Source organism: Seriola lalandi, unplaced genomic scaffold (genome assembly GCF_002814215.2).
Source record: "Seriola lalandi dorsalis isolate HSWRI2012SDOR001 ecotype SW California unplaced genomic scaffold, Sedor1 jcf7180002054930, whole genome shotgun sequence".
Classification (NCBI taxonomy): Eukaryota; Metazoa; Chordata; class Actinopteri; order Carangiformes; family Carangidae; genus Seriola; species Seriola lalandi.
This window is the reverse complement of record NW_019525482.1, coordinates 410210-425291: the sequence shown is the minus strand read 5'-3', so window position 1 is coordinate 425291 and position 15082 is coordinate 410210. Positions and strand designations below refer to the sequence as shown.

Genomic DNA, 15082 nt, shown 5'->3' with positions numbered 1-15082 from the left:
ACACACACACACACACACACACACACACACACACACAACAATTATCTTTTTCACATGTTGTGCTTTCCTTTACTCATGATTCACCTGCAGCTGCTGCTCTATTGACCTTTGACATTCACATACTTTGTGAATGTCAAAGGTCTGTAGTGAGCGCTGACGTCGATGCTCCTACAACTGACAAAAACAACAACTTCAAGCTGGATTTGCAGTAACTGCAGAAGTTTTGCTTGTGGCAAAGTGTGAGTGACACTTGAAGATACAGAAGGTTGCTCTGCAGACTGGACCCACTGCAGGTGAGGGGGTGACAGGTGTTCCCACCAGATGCACTTGTGTCAGTCGCCGCTCCGCTGAGGGAGCCCCAGTGACAAGCACGGCGGAGGACATGCAGATGTGACTTGCAAACAAAAGGGCCGTCAGAGGACGGTGATTACATCTGTGTAATCTCCATTTGACATTCACACAGGTGATTAAAGGCTGATAGCATTTTCTATTTCTGTTTGGAATCAGAAATGTTTGAGTTGCTATCTGGATGGCATTTTGTGCAGCCTTTTATGAGCTTGAAGGACGCATCACCAGTGTTGTTTTAGAGCCATTTGTTGTATTGTAACTGAATAAAGCTGTGGGAACCACTTCACAATAAGACAGCCCTTATAGAGGATTTATGAATGGTTTATGACTAGTTTATTAATTAGCTTTTTAACATTTTATAAATCATTTATAAGCTGTTATAACACATTATATAAAAAGGACAACAGTGACCTGTTGCTTGCCAAATAGTGAGCCCACGTGTATCTACTGTTCAGCCTCATATCTCTTTGTTTTATCCATCATCTGTGTCTGTACCTGCTGCTTCTTCACATGTTTTAAGTAACTAGTAATTAACCACCATCAAAAAGTTTCATTTGGCAGATCAAATTACGGCAGATCACATGATCATATCACATGACCAGATTTATCCTCTGAGGCCTTGACATGCTCCCAGCAGCCGTCCGCATCGTAATCATGATCAGATATTAACACTGGACTTTATAACACAGGTGTAACCTTCCTTTACCTGGTGAACCGCTCACCCATTCTCTGTCCCACTGTTCACACCTCTGTGACTCTCCCTCCATCACCTTCATCTTTCTTCATCTCATTTTTACATTCATTTATTCATCAGTCACAAACATTTCTGGTAAAAGGTTAAAACACATCATTTAATAATGAGTTACCAATTATAAATTATAGTCATTAATAAAGGATGATCATACTTTACAATAAGGCTCCTTTTTACCAGTTTTAAATGGTAGTAACTCATTAGTCAGATTAATGAGTATTAAGAATGAACTTGATCAGCACCAATGTATGAAAACTGCGTTATGACTTTATTGGAAAGCTTTTATGAATGTTTGATAAGTTGTTGTGTTTTATTTAATTCAATCAATATTTTCATGTAACTGTTTTATGATGTGTTTGTTTTTCTCTTGTTTTTAATTGCTGTTTTTAATCCCCTTTTTTCTTTCTGTAAAGCACTTTGTAACTTTGTTAAGAAAAGTGCCATATAAAAAGGGTTTTTTAATATCATTATTATTATTATTATTATTATTATTAATATTATTATTATTATAATAACTTGTTTATAATTGTTTATTTAAGATTTACTAAGTTTTATCAACCGAATGAATAACCTAATTATAAACCATTTATAAATCCTTTATAAGCGAAGTCTTATTATAGAGTGGTGCTGTGTATGTACAAATGACTGTAGCTGCTTCTTTGAATCACTGTTGTTGTTGTTGTTGCAGGTCACAGCTGAACCGAACATGACTCCTCTTCAAACACATATTAACTCAAGTGTCCTTCTGCTGCTGTTATGGTGTTTTCCCTTGAACCCCTTTATGTGGCGTTCACACTTACGGTAAATCCTGGAAGAAGAACATAAATGACGGTGACACCTGAGTGCGCCGAGACAAACAACCCAGTTGAAGCGACTCAGCGATGGGAACCTATATGAAAACTTTGGTAACCTCATCCCAAGGTGAGGTCCTCACTCAGCGCTGCCAAAATTACACATAAAACAAGAACACGCCGGTTTTCCAAAGTGAAGTAAGCATGAGAGCCGCTATTACATGAGCAACGCTCCCTGCACAGCTCTCTGCTTGTTAGGAAGGTCGATCATGTGTGCGATTTTGTTTTAAAGCAATCATGTAATTTAAAGAGTCTGTATGTCTGTGCGGTGGCAAGAGTGCTCTGCTGTTTGTTTGTGTAGGGAAGGGGTTAGGTGAGGGTTCAGGGGAGAGGATTATTGTGAATGGATATGCAGACAAACATGATTTCAAAATGCTGACGGCAAAGAAGACAGAAGTTAGCTGAGAACAAAATCTGAGAATGTAAAATATCATCTGTGATGATTTCATGTGAACGTTGGCTCATGATATTAATCTGCACTCAGCGATAAAAGGGAGACGGCTCCGTCACCAGCTTCATAACTTCTCTGTATATTTTAATTTCACCTTGATCAGAGAATGTTTTTACCTTGTTCAGGACCTTTACATTTATTTTTTTGTCTTTTCATAGTGTGTGCTGTTCTTTTTATTCTCTCCGTTACCATATTGCACTATAAACACTTTATTATTTAAACTTTTTTGTTAGGTTCAGTGGGTAGACAAACCAAGGGCTCTGATGCATTTGATTGTGTGACGTTATCAGCTGCGTCATAGTGAAAACAGCCAGGACATTGTTTTTTTGTTTTTTTTTGCAGTGTTACTCAGAACATCGAAGCAAAGAAATATTGTCTCTCTTCTACTCTGACATTTCTATTGCAACAGTGCAGCATCACACTTAAATTTAGGTGTGGGCTTTAAACATCACAGAAAGTTCTCTGACAGCCGGTTGATCATTTAAGTCCCTGTGGTTTATTTACTGGAGCCGGTGGTTCTCTAGCTGCTTAATTAGGCCTCTTCTCACACCAAGTCTGACTAACAGCTTCTGACTCTGGAGTTTTGTTAACTCTGTTAATTTGGCAAAAACCTACATCTTTATGACCTTTGTGACCTTTACACTGAGGATAAGTCCAACCTGAGACGCAATCAGTTTGAACTGAAGCTTCTGAGCACACGGTTAAAGAGACGATGGGATTTTACTTTTTAAATTTAATCCACAATTTCATGTGAATTGTATATGTATTGTCTTTTATTCTTGTCTGGTTGATTATTCCAAAGGAACCTGGAGCAGGTGAGCAGGTGAAGCTGGACTCACAACCAAGTTTCAACCCTTATCCTTATGCTGAGCTAACATTAGCTTGAGTTAACCTAACCTCAACATGGGGCAGTTGATGACATGTTGCCAAACCTGCATGGACTGAGGTAAAAAATTATGATTAATGTAAAAAGATTATGTAACTGCTAGCCTGTTTTCTTTGGATGTTGTTAGAGCGACGATGGCGATGGAGAGACGGAAGATGTAGTGGTGGAATGTCGCTGCAACACGTTACATGTTAGCGTTAGCGATGTTAGCATCACCCTGGTTCACTCCACAAAAAGTCAATGGGATTTTTACAAAATAAACTCTGTGACAAAATTGTCTGATGCCGACAGGTTTAGTTCAGCAGGATCATCTTCTACACCACGGTCACATGACCTCAAAGTCACAACCGCTAAACTTCAACAGGTCTGAATCTGTTGTTGAGGTAAATTACATTCAGCGTTTTGGGAAACAGGTGACACCGAATACCGATAATCTTTTGTTTTGTGCTTGGTTGTTATGTGATACCTTGTGAACTGATGAACTGATGCTCATAGACATGTAGTATATAACATGGTTGCTCAAAGCCTAATGTAAAATGAGAGTGAATCTAAGTGGATTCCTGTTAATTGATACGATCAGCGTGAGTAGCATTATGAGATTAGAGATTCAGAGCAGATGTTAAACTGAAAATGATAAGATTTGTCTCTAGGTCTCTGTTACACTGTGATTCCACTCTACTGGTTTGACTGCAAGTTAATAATCCCTTATTATCATCATGTAATATTAAACTATCATCACCTAAATTAGTCTGCAACCCAATCTAAGAAGCAGAATATTAACAAATAATCTCAGTTTAATCTAAAGAAAAAACATTTCCCAGTATTTTTATGGTTACAAAGTCAAATCTATATCTGGCTTTGGCCCAAAATCTTATATGTAAGAAACACAGTTACTGTTTTTAGTCAGGGCGGCAACTTGTATTTCATGCACAAGATGGAAACAAATTATAAAGTTAAAATGTGTCGCTGCAGTTTGCAGGATGTTGGTGTATGACCCAAATGCAGCTGTTTACAATGAATGATTTCCATTATTCCTACAATTTGGAAATACAATAAAGTCAGAAGCTTGTCATATTTTATAAATTTAACTAATTGTCTCTGTAGGAGGATGTGATTTGTTAATAGGTTAATCTCCCTGCTCATTTTCCTCTTGTTTCCAATCATGAACATCAGTCAAGCGTGCACATTAACATGAGGGATGATGTGGTTTGGTTTCAGTCGTATAATGGAGCCCAGTGCCTGAAACAAAAGCTCACTATTTTGGGAAATGATTTGCACTCTGGTGGAGTTGGATAAGGATTTCAACACCATGCTCACATCTGTCAGTTAAATATCAAGCTACCGCTAACAACCGCTTAGCTTAGCTTAGCAGAACTCATGGAAACAGAAGGACAAGCTAGCTTGACTCTAATGGTACAAACTCTTCTGTAAAATGGTGAATTTTCACTTTCACACTTTAGTTTTTATATGGATCAAACCAATAAGATATGGCATGTTAATTATTGAGCTGATAACTCTCACACAGAATCAGGCTAGCTTTTTCCCCCGTCTACAGTCTTTGTGATGAAGCCAACGTTAGCAGCTGGCTAGCAAGGCTAGCCACAGTCTTTACCCACATTTATAGACAAACCCAGAAACAAATTACTAATATGCAAGAAAAATGTTGTAAAATTCATGTAATTTACACGAAATTACACTCTACTCGCATTTTGACAGATCTAGCTAAGCTAGCCAACTGCTAACATTAGCTTTGTGTACAATCTTCTAATTAAACTCAAGCAGAAAGCGAACAGATGTATTTTTAAAAATGTAAAAGAATTAACCGAATGGAAGAATAACTGACAAATTTGATTCAACAAAGAAATAAAATAAAATGAATAAGTGCGTTAAGACTTCATCAGCTCTGTCAAGACCTGAATAGATTGTGATCTACGTCTAAATTAATTTTATAACAGATTTCTTATTTAATAGTAATTCATTTCTGGGTCTGTCCATGAATGTGAGTAAAATTAGAGCAACACAATAAGGACAGATCATGTGTGAATCACAGACAGTAACCTTCTCTGTGTACCGTTGGGTTTTAACCAAAACAAACCAATTAGACCAGCGCACACGAAAGAAAACTGTTTAAAGGTCATGACATTTCAGGACTTCTCCAGAATGGTGGACTGATTGGAGCTTCCTCCAGAGCTTTCAGGAGACCAAAAGAACCATCAGGCCTAGTTACTGAAGCAACGCGGCGTCACTTCACCTCCAAGGGCCTTAAGATTTAATGTTAGTACGACACAGCTGCAGAGAGAGTTTATCTCGTCATCATGTCGCCTGTACATTGACCTCCACTGTTGGGTCTTAATTCTTGATAATAAGGAAAAGTTGGAGATTAAAGAGGACAGAGATATTAGTGTAGGAGGATGACAAGGGTGGGGATAAGTGTGATGACTCCCTGGAATTACTCAATTATCACTGGGCTTCATTTCATGCTGTCAAACAAAGTCACATCAGATTTCAAGATGAGGGCAGGTCTTCTGTGTGTCGTGTTCTCACATCATTTTCCCTTATAAAATAGCTTTCATTTGTACAGTGACGCCAGGTAATTAAAGCGATGAATCAAGCTTTCAGTGTTTTATGTTCTCAACAGGATTTATTTGTGCAGGCCACTTAGATGCAGGGCTGCAATGCACAATTCATCACGTAGTATTCTATATACAAAGATATGGAATATCTACGTGAACGCAATAAATCTTTAGCAGCGTCTGTTTCTCCTCCTCGTTTCTCTTCCTGCCTGCCTGCCTCACTTGTCCCATATCTCCTCATCACGGCGCTGTGATAAATCTAAACTCCCTCTCAGTAACAATAAAGCCAATTACAGTAAACCCACCTTCCCTTTGTACGAGCGTATTAATTCATCTCATATTCATTGTGCATACAGCTGAAGGAAACAGGACAGTGGCTGTTTTGGTTATTATGTCTTCTGGTTTATTGTAACAGATCAAAATGAATTATAGTACCCAGGAGTATTTCAGCTTCACACAAAGACCAACGGTAGGTAGAGAAAAGGTAATTCTGTAATGATCCATAATGAGAGTCTCTAATAAAGCAGATTTGAATTTATGTAATGGTGTGAATGCATGAAAAGTTGAACAGAAATTGGAAATTGAGCATATTTCATACAATTAGAGTCTTCTTTTTTTTTTGAAGTAAAAGCAAAAATTCAGCTTTAAAATACATGTTGAGCTCCAGTGAGTTAATTGTGAAATCTGTAAGTTTGGCCATGTGAAAGTCAACATTGCTGTCGTACAGAAAACCTAACTTGAGTTTGTGCCTCTGCAGTCCGGTGCGTCAGATCAGTGACACCATCAGGGCCGTGACGACTAAATGTTTATAATGTCACTCAAAAATGAAATAAATCAGGCTAAACAATAATTATCAGCTTTAAAAGTTGTGATGTCTCTGAAGTATCACATTGCATTACAACTAACCACTTATCGTTACGGTGTCGCCCGTGTGTGAAATAACACTTTCCTTCTTTCAAGTGAGGTGAGGACAAGATGTGTGGACTTGTTTTCCTGAAGTGCAAATGGAAAGAAAATCACAACCAATTTCAAGCATTGACAGAAAAACAACTATAATTCACATCAGTCCTGGTCTGATCCTCGGGCCTCACACTGGCCTCCTGTCTGTGAAACACTGTGTCTGTAAATACTGTTGGTCTGTGTGGCACTGAATGATTCAGGACCAAAACACGGTTGTTGCTGCTGCATATTACGAACTGTCTTGGCGTCTGTTTAAAAAGAGGACGCAGTGTTGAGTTTTTATGACCCACAAACTCCCAGAAAACCTGACGTCTGCTGCAACTCTCTGTTCTTTTACATCACAGCTGAAAAAACCTGTTCAATCGATCTTATTCCATTGTAGCTTATTTTCTGTTTTACTTTACTCCTTTTCAATCCTACTCAAGATAAGATAAGATAAGATAAGATAAGATAAAACTTTATTGCATAAATTAAATTAAAATTAAATTTGCATAAAATGGAAATTGGTCTGACAACCTGGCAACACAGTAAAACCATAAATATATAAAAATATATAAACAAAATACACATAAATACATGTATCTTTATAAATATATATACTTGTGTGTCCTATCTTGTTTAAATGCATTTTTATGCCTTAACACACTCATTGAAAGGTGGTTTTCAGATGAACATACATTAAACAATAACAGACATAAATCCAACCCAGAGCTGTGGATCTGATTGGTCTATTTAATCTATTTAATCAGCCTATAAAATAAGTTTTTACATGAGGACATCTCAGTTAACTGTAACCTTCACGTTGCTGTCCTCATATCTACTTACACCTTTACAATGAAAACATATGGAAGAGTCACAGTACATTGCCTGATGATAAGAGCGTTGTTCTTTATGAAGAGTAATAAAACAGATGGCGGGAGCCAACGTGTAAAGTGTAGCTGCCTCCACTGCAGAGACAGTCTGAGACCTTTTCTCCAAAGGACTGTAGTGTGGGATTATACCCACACAGAACCGAGTGAGAACCCACAGTCCAACAGAACAAACTACAGCCACAGAGAACATCACGCACTACAATTAAACTGTCTGACACAACTAAAACCAAACTCTAAACTCAACGTGGACACGAGAGGAAACAAGTAATGCTCATCGTCCTGCTTGTTCATTTTTTCCATCACATCTCATATAAGTTTTCAGGCGCGCGCGGAGCCTCCGATGACGCATGTGTGTGTGTGTGTGTGTGTGTGTGTGACACGAGCCTTCATATTTCTCTGACGTGAGACAGAAACTCTCAGAAGAGCAAGAAGTCAAGCGGACAGAACCCAAAAAAGAAAAGACGAAAAAAGAGGAGAAGAAAAAACAAGAAACAAGAGAGAGTAAAAGAGAGAGAGAGAAAAAAGAGAGAGAGAGAAAAGAGAGAGAGAGAGAGAGAGAAAAGAGAGAGAGAGAGAAAGAGAGAAAAGAGAGAGAGAGAGAGAGAGAAAAGAGAGAGAGAGAGAGAGAGAGAGAGAGAGAGAGAGAGAGAGAGAGACAGGGGGATGAGGACCTTCCAGAGCCAAAGTCAGCCTGCGCCCCGCGGAGCCTCCAGCAGCCTGCACAGCCTCAGCAGCACCGCCATGAGTCCACTCAGCACGGCCAGCATCACCCTCGCAGCCCTGCTCATCCTCACCATACCAGTGTGCAAAAGTAAGTCTATCTATCTATCTATCTATCTATCTATCTATCTATCTATCTATCTATCTATCTATCTATCTATCTATCTATCTATCTATCTATCTATCTATCTATCTATCTATCTACTGTTACTTTCAATTTAATTCATTCATACACATTAGTTTTTACTAAAGAATGAGATAAATGTATATTATTATGTATTTATAATTTTGTGATGGTTTGTCTTATACTTTTATACAATAATGTGAAAAATGTATTAATAGACATGAATAATATAATAATATATAATACTAATGAGCTGCTGGACAGTTGAATTTAGAATAAAGTAAGTATCTATCTCTCTCTCTATATATATATATAACATAATAATATAAGCATTAGTAGAGTGAAAACTAATGTAAAATGAATGAATTACATTAAAAGTAACAGCAGATAGATAGATAGATATTTTATTTATCCCTAAGGGTAAATGCAGCTCATTATTAGTAATAATAATAGTAAATAATAAAGAATAATAGTTGATTATCCAGGTCAGGTGTTATACAGCCTGATGGCAGTGGGGACAAAGGATCTCCTAAACCTTTTAATATTATAACCTTATATATTGAATATTGTTTTCCATGTGACTTAACTGTTCATCAGTGAGCTGCCTGATCAATTCTATACATTTAACATGGTTCACATTACAAATACATATTTTTTCCCACCTATCCATCTCTGTTGTTCTTAAACGATGTGACACAGACGAGACAGTTTGGTGAAACACTTGCAGGCAGAGACGGCGCTCTGATGTCGCAGCGTCTGATTGGATGTGTCCACTGACTGACACAAAGTCAGCAGTGATTGAAATGTTTGAATATGCAGATTGACAGTCTCTTCTCCCCTCAACGTCAGAGTCATCTTTGCACCAACATCAGTGTCGGAGCTGCGTGATGATGATGGCGACCACGACTTGTTTCCTTGCAGAAACATGGCGCTCTGAAAAAGGAGAAGAGTTGATGAAAGTGGTTTTTATTCATGAAAGTATGAAGAAGCAGTGACCTCACATCAACATGGTGGCCAATAACTTCCTCCGTGTTATAGAGCAAAGCTTTTTACCCCTGCTAATGGGCATCTGCTGCAATCATGTTCGTCAGCAGAGGAGCTTCATTAGCGTTCTGTCAATAAAATGTACGACTGCTGTCAGATGTGAACGTGTTGTGAGGATGATATTAAAACAGCAGCATGTGTCTCCAGTCATTTCAGCCTCAGTTATTAACTGTGTGTTGTGTGAAACTCAAGGTGCTCCAGCAGAACTTCAGCAAGCCACAACAGAGCAGAGGCAGCTCCTCAGCCAGGTATGATGTCTGTCTTTCTTTCTTTCTTTCTTTCTTTCTTTCTTTCTTTCTTTCTTTCTTTCTTTCTTAATCATGCTCTGTGTGGCTCCACAGATAGACGCTGTGTGCTCATCCTACCTCTCTGCAGACCTGAAGTTCTGGGTGAGTGAGGTGTGATTCCTTCTTTATGTCTTTAAACAGATATTACAAACACATTTAGGGTACATTCTTTATTTCTAAATTAATTTAACCCTTTTTAATTCTTCTCTTTGGTTTCTTTTCCAGGCATCTGATGTCTTAGGGGAACTCTGTGTCTTGATGCTGGTTCAGAAGTCAAAGGTACATCACACTTTACACTCTTTTACTGGGTGAAAGCTCATAAGTTTTGGTGCTACTTGCAAGATTTGACATGAAATGACTCTTTGAATCCGAGAGGAGTGACGTGTTGTTTTCTTCTCAGGAGCTGAAAGTGCGAGAAAACAGTAAAAGGGTGAGTACGACTTACGTCTTTCCCCTGAAATGGTTCGACTGGATCCATACAGACATTAAACCTAATGACAAATTTGTGTTGCCTTGTGTGTGTGTGTGTGTGTGTGTGCGTGAGTGTTTTCTTTTTTTTCAATGCCATACACTGTATGTGCAGTTTTTATTTCATTACTCTAGACCACAAGGTTCTGCCTTGTCACAGAGGATGGTGAGTAAGTCTACAGATAAATCTGCAGTGTGTTGCTTGACCTAAGAGAGCGCCTGCACATTGTGTCAGGACTGCACTTCCTGCCTGAGTGTGGTACTTTTAAACGTGCGCAGCGCAACAGACGAGTAAATCCAACAATCTGACAGAGCTGTTACTGTCAGGCCATAAAAGAAGCTTCATTCACCAAACAGAAATGCATACAGGTATACCTTTACCACAGGGAAATGTAAGAATGGACACACACACACACACACACACACACACACGGTCCTAATACATAATTATATAAAATGAAACCCTCACTGCTTTAACTAGCTTTATTTCTCTGCTGCACGAGATCAAGAGACGAGGGAAAGTTACAGAGACATAATAGTGCGACTCAGAAATGTGATCACAGCTCTTCATATTGCGACTCAGTGATGAGGGAAATTCAATTTTCACATACATTTTGATATTTTCCTGATATTTTAATGTTTCGGAAAGATTTCGAGTCATGTAATGGGCCGATGAAAGAGCTGTGATAAATGTTCACATCCTCCGGCATCAGACTCGATGTGACATAAGTTATGATACTTTTCATGTATTTTCCTTAATGCGCATTTACGCTCATTGAAACCCACAAAACATCCCAGGGCGCACATTCACCCGCCTCAACAAAACATCTTCCTTCAATGAAACATGGAGCTATCTCGTCCTCCGCTCCTCCAGCACTGCTGTGATAAATAATGCAGAGTGTCACGTGTTGACACTGAGGAAACCGCTGCACTGAGGAGGCGTTTGTGTCATGTTTGCATTTCCGTTCTTTACTTTCTCTCTCCCTTGTGTGTCTGGCTGTGTGTGTGTGTGTGTGTGTGCGTGTGTGTGTGTGTGCATGTGTGTGTGTGCATGTTTGTGTGTGTGTCAGACCCCTATGTTGCACCCTCTCCTGCATCTAGTTTCTCAACTCCATAACAGAGGAGAGAGAGGACTCTCCCCCCCCCCACTCGCCATTTTCTGTTTGCTTGTTTTTTTTGCTTTATGAAATAATCTCACATCCACTGATTGATTGATTGATTGATTGATTGAAACAAAGCAATCAGAAGTCAAGATGCTTTGTTTTTCAGCATACAAAACACTGTATGCGATCAGTCATGAGCACTGACATGAAATCCTGTGGTGTGTGATTTCTTCTGACAATTACCGGGGTGATAAAAATGCAAAGTCATTAGCTACAGAATGTATTAAAATCTCTCAACTGCCAAACGATCCTTGGTCGAAACTGTAGAAGCATCTGATGGATGGGAACTTATATACAATTACAACAGCAGCATTTAAGTGCATTAGTGACTTCTACTTTAGTATGTTTGTAGGAAAATATTGAGATGCGTGTTATGTTTTGCCCTTCCTGAGCTTACGAGACGATAACACTGCTTCACATTGGGCAGCGCTCCTCACTCTCCGTACGAGCTCTGCATTAGTTGTTCTTTCCCAAGCTGCAGTAATTACGGTCTAAAATTAGTGCAGCTGACAGGTGAACTTATCCCTCATTCAAGCTTCGAGCGCTGACATTCACAATGTGCACACATGAGGAATTGTGAGCGAGATGATGAAGAGAGTGTTTGTTTTGGAAAATCCAGATGTGAATGTTTGAGTGTGTGTGTGTGTGTGTGTGTGTGTGTGTGTGTGTGTGTGTGGAGACTCGCAGCGACATTAAATTCTGTGGTTTCTGTGTCTATACAGGCTGAACTGCAGGGACCTGGTGGAATCCAGAGCAGAGGTTACTTCCTCTATCGGGTATGAACATTTTTATATCGGGAAATAAAATAAAATAAAAATAATAATCATAATAATAAAAATAAAAAAAAACTTCCTCTAGATAATATGATTGTGTTTGCACTTGCAGCCACGAAATGGAAGACGATCCTTAGAATATGAGTAAATTAAAGGTAATACTCTGATGACATTTTTTTTATCTTTTGCTTTTCAACCAAACACTCAGTAATTCAGTCTTAAACACACACACACACATGCACACACACACACACACACAGCACCTATTTATTTATTTATTTTTCCTTTTTAACTTCAAATATGCACAGTAGTGGCTGTTGTGAAAATTATTACATTCATATATTAAGGTTTAAAATGCCTATTTTAATTAATAATGGTTGAGTAAATTGAACCAATTAAATTGTTGTAATCTTGAGATAATGACGGGAAGGGTGTTGCACTTTTTATATATAATAATGCTATATTATTAATGCTGGACATGATCTTCTTCTTTAGAAAGTAAAAGTCCCACTCTGGTAATTTTCATACAGTCTCTAAAATCTTGTGATTATCCCTGGCAGTGGTGACTTGTGGGACTATATATAACTACAGGCTGCTAACACCATGTCAGAGATGTGTGTGTGTGTGTGTGTGTGTGTGTGTGTGTGTGTGTGTGTGTTGTAATCTAATTGTGTGTGTCTCCACCTCTGAAGCTTAGTGTGTAGAGACGACAGACCCCGAGACCCGAGCCGCTGCCCCATGACTGAGTGATCCAGACTTTAACCACAGCCCTCCGCCACTGTTGTATAGTGATGTCTGAATGTACAAAAAGAATATAATTAAAATACTAGTCAATGGTCCAGATTTTATTTTGTGTTATATGTTTGTCATTTGCATTAAAATGCTATAATGTGGTCAGGTGTTAAGTTTGATTTGTTACACATGGTGTCATATAAACAAGAATCTTTCATTACATTTGGAAAAAGCTTTAAAAAAGTACTGTATGCAGGAATACAGATGCAAGTTGCATTGAATTGAAAAGTAAACCACACATCAGGTGTTCTTAAACCACTATACTTGACATAAAAGATGCATATACTGTTAGTATATGCAAGTATTTTTTTTTTTTGATAATTAAAACTAAAATAAAATAAGCACTGTATATGCCACAGTAGTTCCTTTTATGGATTTTGCATCTTTTATGTCACCATTCCAAATTAAAGTGAGGAATAACATACTGAACAGGTAAAGTAACTAAGTGAACAGGCCATAAACTAATACAAGAACATTTATAATATCAGGATTGACTGTTTTTAGTCGGTTTACATGAGAGATGCTCTGAAAACAACAAGCCTGACTCACTAATCAGACCTCTTTTAAAAGCAACAACACCCAGCTCAACACCCTTATGATAAAAAGACATTTAGTTTTTATAAATTTACTCATTTATTTTCTTCCTTTCTTTCTCTTCTTGAATTGTGATCGTTATCAAGAAGTGTCTAATGTGATGGGAGCATGAACATGTAATTACTGTTATGAACAGCAGATGTCGCCATGCTCCGCCAGTTAAAGTCAGGATGTCTTTCTCCCACCTTGGTGAAGTTATATTGATATATAGCACAATATATATTGATTGATAGGTTTATTGTATATCTTGGTTTATGTGTGTTTCATTGACCATGTAAAGTACAGACCACCTTAATCCTATCAGATGTAGATTCCCATACATGAATGTAATATATGACATGTCAATATATAAAGAGTGATGTTGCCATATATGTCACTTATAAGGATATATAATATTATTATCACATATATGCATACATGAAGATATAGGTTTATAACATATATGAAATACCCATAGTAAAATTTGTATGTGTACATATAATAAATAAATATCTGTATGATGAATTTTTATATAACATGTTGCAATCACATGTGTTAAGAATATTTATTTAATTTATAAATGCAAGTTTATTAAAATAACATAAATATAGAAAACATATATGCTTATATATGTTTTTCTTATTAACTTCTCATTAATTTTAAACATATCTATCTTCACATTCTGTCAAAGTGGTCTCAGACTTTTGGACACTTCTATATATAATCAACTTATATTGAAAATTGTCTAAAATATAAACAAAAATAGATAAAAATACAAATTTGTATGGGCTAGACATATATTTCAATATATGACATTGTTCCAGTTTGTAATAGTTTTCATATATAATTTTTACATATGTGTTTTTATTTTATATGTAGATATATTTCATGTGCTCAGCCCATCATAACAACCCTAATCCAGATGATAGATACAGTTAAATCAGGTACAGAAAGGTTACAGAGAGTTAGATTGTTGGTATTTGGTGTGTTAGCCTCAGTATCAGTTCAGACCACCCACCATGCTGAATGTGAGCAATTTACAGAGCAGAACATTCTTGGCCGTCTCCCAACATCCTCATCAAGATGGAAGGGTTGCAATTGTGACTTCACCATAAACAACAATGTGTTTTCACAGTTAAGTTTTAACTGGTTTAAGAGCCTTTGGATTTTAGTAGAGAAAGAGTTACTGTGTCAAATATCCCATGACTCTCTGGCCAATTCAATAAAACAGGCTTTAAAACCACTACAGCACTTTATATTGGACTTCAATCGATATTGTAAGGCTGGTTCACTCAATGTGACTCCTATTACCTGAGTAACAACAGGAAGATTGTGACAGTTTGACTGAAGAATATTGTTTTAAAGCTGGAGTGATAAAAAAAAAAACATACAGCTTGATTTGCCCATTTGGCGCTCTAACAGGGAGAATCTTCCAGGACACGTGAA

At 37.6% G+C, this 15082-nt stretch overlaps 1 protein-coding gene across 2 annotated transcripts; it reads left to right on the top strand.

Annotated features, from left to right (window-relative positions):
* Positions 1–8355: 8355 nt before the first annotated feature.
* On the top strand, positions 8356–13164 carry nmu (neuromedin U). Of its 2 annotated transcripts, none has more exons than XM_023393231.2 (8): positions 8356–8503; positions 9773–9828; positions 9922–9969; positions 10093–10146; positions 10268–10297; positions 12221–12274; positions 12384–12426; positions 12964–13164. In XM_023393231.2, exons 1-7 carry the CDS (start codon positions 8356–8358, stop codon positions 12417–12419), a joined length of 426 nt encoding a protein of 141 aa, XP_023248999.1. In that variant the 3' UTR covers positions 12420–12426; positions 12964–13164. The 2 variants fall into 2 exon arrangements, with proteins under 2 accessions (XP_023248999.1, XP_087026275.1); XM_087170149.1 differs by having other exon boundaries at positions 8390–8503; positions 9922–9978.
* The last annotated feature ends 1918 nt before the right edge of the window (positions 13165–15082 follow it).